Source organism: Vigna radiata, chromosome 1 (genome assembly GCF_000741045.1).
Source record: "Vigna radiata var. radiata cultivar VC1973A chromosome 1, Vradiata_ver6, whole genome shotgun sequence".
Taxonomy (NCBI): Eukaryota; Viridiplantae; Streptophyta; class Magnoliopsida; order Fabales; family Fabaceae; genus Vigna; species Vigna radiata.
In genome coordinates, this window is record NC_028351.1 from 9,236,726 (window position 1) to 9,246,070 (window position 9,345).

The 9,345-nt window shown below is 37.2% G+C and overlaps 1 protein-coding gene across 1 annotated transcript in view; it reads left to right on the forward strand.

Annotated features, from left to right (window-relative positions):
- Nucleotides 1-1,296: 1,296 nt before the first annotated feature.
- Nucleotides 1,297-9,345, forward strand: part of LOC106763232 (TMV resistance protein N-like) — an 11,863-nt gene continuing 3,814 nt past the window's right edge. The window contains exon 1 of the mRNA XM_014647442.2: nt 1,297-3,155. Within this exon, the coding sequence (XP_014502928.2) occupies nt 2,723-3,155 (433 nt within the window). The 5' untranslated portion in view covers nt 1,297-2,722. The remainder of the gene's footprint in view (nt 3,156-9,345) is intronic.

The following is a 9,345-nucleotide window of genomic DNA, read 5'->3' on the forward strand; positions in this document are numbered from 1 at the left end:
TACAATGGCCCTTTTATGAGATTCATGTGGGAAGGCCAATTAGTAGAATTGAAAGGAGAAACAGGCCCAACTCCAAGCCCTATTTCGGTTCACCAATTACGGAGACTGCAACAAACAAATAGTGTTGCAGCTCTTTTCCAACTCACACTCGAGCCTACCGGTGCACCATCCTTACACTCTTACTCTACTACCACAACTACACCCCGTCCTTTCCCCACCACCACTATTACACATACTCCCACCTCTGATCAACCCTAACTTCAAGCCCTCCTCCACAAATACTCCTCTCTTTTTCAACCACCCACCACCTTACCACCCTCAAGACCCATAAATCACCGTATTGCACTACATCCAAATACTCCACCAATTTTAGTACAACCCTATCGTTATCCCCACTACCAAAAGCACGAAATTGAACAACAAGTACAACGAATGCTTGACTCAAGCTTTATTAAGCCTAGTACAAGTCCTTTTTCCTCTCCAGTTCTCCTTGCCAAGAAGAAAGATGGGACATGGCGTTTTTGTGTCGACTACCGTGCCCTCAATGCCGCCACTGTGAAGGACAAATTTCCCATCCCGACTGTTGATGAGTTATTAGATGAACTGGGTAATGCCACTTGGTTTTCTAAGTTGGATCTATTTTCAGGGTTCCACCAAATCTTGATGTTTCCTAGCGATTGCGACAAAACTGCCTTCCGCACACATAACGACCATTTTGAATTCAGAGTTATGCCATTTGGGTTGTGCAATGCCCCTTCTACATTTCAGGCCACAATGAATGACCTTTTTCGCCCACATCTTCGTCAATTCATCATTGTATTTTTTGACGACATCCTCGTCTATAGCCCAACATTGGAATTACACATTTATCATCTGGAGTGCACCTTTCAATTGCTCGTCTAGCATAGTTTTCACCTTAAAGGGGAGAAATGTTCCATCGGAAAGGAGTCCATCCATTACCTGGGTCACATAGTCTCTAATAAGGGTATGCAGCCAGACCCTAGTAAGATCCAAGTTGTGCTTGATTGGCCAACACCCACCTCAGTCAAGTCTCTTCGTGGATTCTTGGGTTTGACTAGATTCTATCGTCACTTCGTTAAAGGTTATGCCTCCATAGCCAGTGCTCTCACCGACCTCCTCAAACGTGACAAATTCTTTTGGCAAGAGAATGCCTCACAGGCCTTCCAACAATTGAAAGAAGCACTGACGAATGCTTCTGTTTTGTCGCTGCCCCGTTTCGAGCACATGTTCATAGTTCAAACTGATGCCTCTGGTTCAGCCATGGGGGTTGTTCTCTCTCAAAACAGACATCCCATCGCCTATTTCAGTAAACAGTTTTGCCCGAAGCTGCAAAACTCATCCACTTATATTAGGGAACTCTGTGCAATTACTTCAGTTGTACAAAAGTGGCGGCAGTACTTACTTGGCCGAATATTCATTATCCAAACAGACCAGAATTCAATCAAAGAGTTGCTCTCACAAACGGTTCTTACACCAGATCAACAACATTACCTCTCCAAATTGTTGGGCTACGACTTTGAGATCCAATATTGCCCAGGAAAGTGTAATTCAGTAGCAGATGCTTTATCCAGGCTCTCACAGTCACAACAGGAGCACTGCCTTCTCATTTTATCCATTCCTCAATTGGATTTTCTATCTGATCTAAAGCAGTATTTGTCCACCAATGTCGAGTTCCTTTCACTAAAGCAGCGAATCACAACAATATCTTCGCTGCTTCGTTCATCACTAGCCATCATTGTGGGGCAAATTTCTTCCATGGGCCGAATGGTGCTTCAATACCACTATTAACGCCTCCATCAAGATGACCCCATTCGAAGTCGTGTATGGCCATCCCCCACCATCTATTCCCCAAGGTCTTTCCTCTGACACTTCAAACGCTGCTGTTCAGTTTGAATTGCAATCTAGAGCTGACATCATCTGTAAGCTCAACAACAACCTTCAAAAGGCACAAGCAGATATTAAACAATGAGCAGACACCAACCGTCGCGATCTCCAATTCCAACCTGGAGATTGGGTTTATGTTCGTTTCCGCCCTCACCGTCAGGTTTCAGTTGCTGGTCATTACCAGGGCAAGTTACAAAAACGATTTTTTGGTCCCTTCCAGGTGTTGGAATGGATTGGAAAAGTTGCTTACAAATTAGAGCTTCCTTCAACTGCCAAAATCCACAATGTCTTTCACGTCAGTTTTCTCCGAACACACAAGGGCAATCCCCCAACAACATCTTCAAAACTTCCCTTGGAATTCAATGATAATCAACCCATATTGGAACCCATAGCTATTTTGAACACTAAGCCAAATTCTGACTTAGTCTTGGTGCAATGGAGGGGTCTTCCACCAGAAGATGCTACGTGGGAACCATGGGGAGTTCTGAAAGAGCAATTCCACCTTGAGGACAAGGTGCTTCTCCATCCGGAGGGAGATGAAAGAACCAGTGGGCCTAATCCTATGGAATATGCACAAGGGGATGACAACCCAAGTACCACTGCAGATTCTGAACATGGCCCAAGTAGTGCTCCAGATGCTTCCATTGATCGTCCTAAGAGGGTCATCCGTCAACCAATATATCTTAGAGATTTTGTTACTAAGTGACGTGTCACCCTTTTAGGGGAAAACCGTTATGCCCATGTGAAAGAATATTTGCTGTAAGGAGTAGTGCTTATATAGAGCACCTTCTGTTAAGCGGTGGAATAAGAAAAGATTATGTGTCTTCCCCTTATATTCTTTTCTCTGTCCTGTTTTTCTTTACAGATTGTTCCCTTCTCTGTTTTTCTCTTGCATGCTCCTTTACATGTTGCGGATTACCCAGTTGGCCTACCGTCACAGGTGGAGAAAGTCAAGAAACTTTTGGATGTTGGATCAGATGATGTTGTCTACATGATAGGGATCCATGGAATGGGTGGGTTAGGAAAAACAACACTTTCTCTAGCAGTTTATAATTCAATTGCTGATGACTTTGATAGTTCATGTTTTCTTCAAAATGTAAGAGAAGAATCAAACCAACATGGGTTAAAACACCCACAAAGCATCCTTCTTTCAAAAATGCTTAGAGAGAATATCATCTTAACAAGTTGGCAAGAAGGAGCATCAATGATACAGGAGAGGCTGGGGCGGAAGAAGGTTCTCTTGATTCTAGATGATGTTGACAACAGAGAGCAGTTACAAGCATTTGCCGGAAGAGCTGATTGGTTTGGTCCCGACAGTAGGGTTATCATTACCACTCGGAACGAACAGCTCCTAAAATCTCATGAGATTGAAAGAACTTATGACATGGAGGAACTGAATGAGAATGATTCTCTTCAATTGCTTATATGGAATGCTTTCAAAAGGGAAAAAGTTGATCCAAGTTACGAGGACGTGTTGAAACGTGTAGTAACTTATGTTTCTGGTCTTCCATTGGCTTTACAAGTAATAGGTTCCAACTTGTTTGGAAAAAGTGTAGAAGAATGGGAGTCTGCGATTGACCATTACAAAAGAATTCTTAAGAGTGAAATTCTAAAGATACTTGAAGTAAGCTATGATGCTTTGGAGGAAGAAGAAAAAGTGTCTTTCTTGACATGGCCTGTTTCTTTAAAGGAAGTAGTTTGGAAGAAGTTGAACATATACTTGGTGTTCTTTATGATAACAACATGAAACATCATGTTGGGGTGTTGGTGGATAAATCTATCATAAAGGTTTGGTGGGATGATGAAGGGTTTGGTGTAATTGAAATGCACGACTTGATTGAGGACATGGGTAGACATATTGACCGGCAAAAGTCACCCGAAAAGCCAGGGAAGCGCAGGAGATTATGGTTAGGGAAAGATATCCTTCATGTTTTAAAACGCAACAAGGTAAGTAAGCTTCATCTGTGACTGATATGCTTTCTTAGCTTGATTTAATATTTTTATGTCATCTGTTCACATCATAGTATTTTTTTTTCTCTTCACAATTTTGCAAAGTTCTTTTAACACGTGAATTTTTTGGGTTCGTGAATGTGACTTTTGCATTAACAGGGAACTAGGAAAACTGAAATCATACGCCTGGATTTGTCTATATCTGAGAGAGAAGAAACGCTAGAATGGAATCCCAACGCCTTCAGAAGGATGAAAAACCTTAAAATACTTATCATTAGAAATGGTAAATTTTCCGAAGGTCCCAATTATTTTCAGAAAAGTTTGAGAGTACTGGAATGGCATGGATACCCTTCAAATTGTTTACCATCAAATTTTGATCCGAGCAAACTTGTGACATGCATTTTACCTTATGGTCACGTCATTTGGATTCCTTGGTTCATCAAAGGCAAGCTTAAAGAGCGTTTTCCTCATCTTGTAAATTATTAAAAACAATATAAATATCTTAACTTGTTTTCTCTTTATTTTCTTTGCAGAAATTCGAGAATCTAACTGTCTTGAATTTTGACGGGTGCAAATTTTTAACACAGACACCAGATATGTCTGATCTAGTAAATTTGGAGGAAGTTTCATTTAACTGGTGTAAGAATTTAGTTGTAGTTGACGACTCAATTGGTTTTATGAGTAAACTTAAAATATTGCATGCAGAAGGTTGCATCAGGCTTACGAGTTTTCCACCTCTCAACTTGCCCACCTTTGAAAGCTTAGAACTTTCATTTTGTTCCAATCTTGAGAAATTTCCAGAAATACTAGGAAAGATGGGAAACATAATGGAACTTAAATTGCGCGAGCCTCCCATTAAAGAATTGCCACTGTCGTTTCAAAATCTTATTGGACTCGAAGAGTTATCCTTGTCATGTGAAATTGTTCACTTATGAAGTAGCATTTTCACGATGCCTAACTTGATTAAGTTTAGTGTTACTAATTGCAAGGAGTAGCAATGGATAAAATCAGAAGATGTTGAAGATAAAGTAGGCTCAGTGGTTCCTTCAAAGTTAGATTGGTTTTCGGCCTCGTCTTGCAACCTGGATGATGACTTCTTTTCAGCAGGTTTCATGCGGTTGGCACGAGTGCGTGATTTATATCTACAGGACAATAATTTCAAACACCTTCCTGAATGCATCAAAGAATTTCACAACCTCAAAAGGCTTAATGTGACTCATTGCAAACATCTTGAGGAAATCAGACGGTTTCCACCAAAATTAGAATATTTCACTGCACCAAACTGTATATCTTTGAGTTCCACCAGCTTAGACATGTTGCTAAATAAGGTTTTGTCTTGCTTTTGAATTTTTTGATTGGTAATACGTAGTGTTCTTAATGTTGGTAAGCTAATGAGTTCTTTATGAATTATGTATGACTAACAGGAACTGCACGAAGCTAGAAAAGCTAATTTCTATTTTCCAGGAGCAAGTTTTCCAAAGTGGTTTGATCTGAAGAGCAGTAGACCTTCATGTTCTTTCTGGTTTCGTAATAAGTTTCCTGCCAGAGTTCTTTCTCTTCTTATTATACATATGAATAAATATGATAACTTAAGAACCTTTAGGCCTGCAGTGTACATTAATGGGAAATATCAAATTGGCGGAAGCAGCTATTTGATGGAGCAGACGAAATTTGAATTCGATCTAACATACCTCTGTGATCTAAATTTAATGTATGGTAGTTTGTTTGAACAACCTTTAGAAAAGGAATGGAATCATGTGAAGGTTACATATGAAGAAAGTATGTTTGGGATTGTTAAAGCAACAGGAATATCCATGTATTCAAAGAGGAAAACAACATCATGGAAGACATTCGGTTTGATGATCCTTATATCATGGAAGAATAAGAAAAGGAGGAAGAAAAGGAAGAAGGAGAAGAAGAAGAAGAAGAAGAGGAAGAAAAAGAAGAAAAGGCAGAAGAAGAATAAAATAGCATAATGGAAGACACCATGGAAGAAGAAGGAAGAAGAGGAAAAAGAAGAAAACTGCATCATGGAAGACATTCCCGGTTTGTTGATCCATATACCAATAAGAGAGGGAAGGGAAAGGAAAAGAGGAACAAGAAGAAGAAAAAGAAAATAGCTTCATGGAAGACATTAGATTTGATGATCCTTATATCATGGAAGACATCGTGGAAGAAGAGAAGAAAAGAAGAAAACAACATCATGAAAGACACCATGGAAGAAGAAGGAAGAAGAGGAAAAAGAAGAAAACAGCAGCATGGAAGCCATTCGGTTTGGTTTTTTTTATGAGCATTGAACTTGTTTTTTCTCATAATTGACATGTTCTTTAATCTTTTCAGTCCTTTTTTCTTGATACAATCATTTAACAAAGTGAATTTCTTTTAATTAAAGCAAAGAGTGTCTTTACATTGATATAATCTGTTGAATACAAATGGAAATATATACAGATTACAGATATGCAAAACTAAATCATATTAATAAACATTTTTCTGATATAACAATAAGTTCAAATATGATTGTAAAAAGTTTCGTCCATATTTGTAATACCTGAATTTTATTTGGACAAGATTTTCATCAGCATCACTAATTCTAATTAAATTACAGCAACACTTCCTTGCTTTCTATTTATAAGACCAAATTACACATCATGACTAAGAAAAATGGTTCATTATTTGATAGAAATAGATCTGTTTATAATAAATTTATAATTTATAATGTGTAAATTTAAACAGACCAGTCAATTATTCTAAATAATTATTCTAAATAATTGTATGTACACACTGGGAAATTTCGAAGAACTTTAATGAAGACCTGTAACGTAGAGTAAGGGTTATGCATGATGTTGACTTTTGTGAGAAAACAGAGGAAAAAAAAGATAATTTTCTATGAAATTCATTCCTATAATTGAGGTAACATGCATAAAAGTGTCACTTAGAGCTGTCAAAACGGGTAACCCGACTCGACCCGGCCCGGCCCACCACGGGTTGGTCACTTAGTGAGTCAACCCAACCCGGCTCATTTACTAACGAGCCAGAAAAACTTGAACCCGGCCCGACCCACTACGGGCTGGTGGGTAAACGGGTTGGCTCACTAGCCTATTTAATTACATTTTTTTTAAAATAAAAAAAAAATTCAAACTTTCCGTAATTTAAATTTAAACAATTTTCACTCCCAAAAAATTATGTTAAAGACAATTCAAAATAATAATAAAAAGTACAATATAATCCAAATGTCATTCAAAAACAAACACAAAAAACATACAAATAAGTTTATTACATTCATCATTCTTTGTTCTTATTGTAATCCTTGACCCTTGTTCTTGTTGTCTCCAAATTCACTAATAAAGATTTTCCGACAATCAATAAAAAAATATTAGTAAAAAAAAAGAGAACNAGTACTCAACAANATCNANAAAAAATTAATAGTTTAATCTGTAACATAATTTTCCAAATTCAAAGATATCAAAAAGAGCTTGTTCAAATAATGTATACTCAAATTATTTAAATAAAATGAACAAAATCTAATATAATCATGTCCGAACATGAAAATATCATTTGATGTCTTCAAATCCCTCAGAACAAAAAACAAATTTGCAAACCCCTATTTTTGTCATTATAGGGTTTTTGAAAGAAAAAAAAAAAGAGAAGTGAGAAAACAAAAATATGGAGAAAGGAGAAGAAAAAAAGGAAGGGTGTTTTATTTGCTTGAAGAATTTCAGTGAAGTGAGGGTCACAACACCGTCAAATGAGAGCAAGTACAATGAGAGTGATTTGTGAGAGCAGAGATTACAGTGAAGAAAATATTTTATTTTTTAGGGTTTCACAAATAAAATAATAAATTCAAAAATAAAATTAGGTAAGTGGGCTGGTGGGCCAACCCGGCTCACTACGGGTTCAACCCGCATGAGCCGGGTCTAAATGAGCCGGGTCTAAATGAGCCGGGTTGAAATATGATCCGCATATAAGTGGGTTGTATTTTTCAAACCCAACCCGGCCCGAACCCGTGACGGGCCGGGTTGGCTCGCGGGTTGTGACCCATTTTAACGGCTATGTCATCAAGAAGGAAAGAAAAAGAAAATGTAACATGTATAAAAGTGAAAGGGCAAAAGAGGGAATGCACACCTGAAATGGGTAAAGGGCAAAGGGGTCAAGTGACAGAGAATGCTGGTAACATAGAAATCGTTAGAAAGAGCACACGTCACCCAAAGAAAAGTGTGTATTTGAGGGACTACGTGTGACAGAGGAAGGCAGGCATATGGTATCAATTTTTCTCCCTGAATCTTCTCTGTATGGTGGGTCTTTACCCATTCTTCTATTAATTTCTGTTTTTCTCCTCTGTGAGGTGGAATACTCCATTCTTCCAACTCCAGCACTATTACCATTTATCATTCACACTATTACACTAGCCTTATTTCTATTTCCAGTTGTATTTGCAGTTGAATACGCATACATCTATACCACGTTTATTTTCCAGTGCTTTAAATAAAATCAGTTGTTTCAGAATATTTTATGCATTTATTTATTCATTTGGAAAAAGTTTCATCCGCGCGGAAATTGAGTAATGTGTAAGATGTCCCCGTAAATTTGGATTAAGATTGAGAGAAAAAAAAAATCATAATTAACTTTTAAGAAAATCATAATTGAGAAAAAAATCATAATACAAGTAGAGAGAGAAAAAAAAGTACACTATAAGTGTGAGAAAAAAAAGTGAGAATAAGTTAAGCATACCACTGATGTAGAAATACATTTTAATGTTCCCGCAAATATTAGTTGTAATAAACATCACTACACATATCTAATGAAAATCTTGTTATTCACCGAACAAAATTACAAATAATGAGACTCACTAAAACAAATTCAAATAATAATTCGTAATTCATAGTGTAAGAACTTGAAACTTGATTAAGACCTGCCCAACTAGGGGTTATGTATGTGTTGACTTTTGAGAGAAAATAGTGGAAAATAGAGGACGCAGCTAATTACTGTTTCGCCCTTGATTCTGTATTCCTTTACATTTCACTCTTCTAATTTAATGTTTATACAAAGTTTGATTCCCCTTACAGTCCCAACAGGTTAACAATTATCACTCCTGACTTTGTTCCAATGGCGACTCCTTAAGGGATTAAAAACAAATCTTGAAATAACATTTCTGTCTATTAAAATGAGAGAACGATAATAGAACATGTCTTTTTGTTTTTTCTCTCAGCTAAAATTAGAAGCCACTTAAACTCGCTTGTTCGGTTTTTAAAGGAGATTAATGCTTTTAGCAAAATAGTTTTTTATTTTTTAAAATATCATGTAATAAATGAAGTTTAAAATCGACAGAAAATTAATTTGAGATCATTAGGAATGAATATGACTTAGATCAACCCAACTAATCAAACAAATCTATTTGAACTCAATTGTTTGGATTAGATATAGAATTATCAAAGGTGAAAAGTGAACCAACCATGTTAATTAATTATTGTGTGGCTATTGTTTGCATTGACC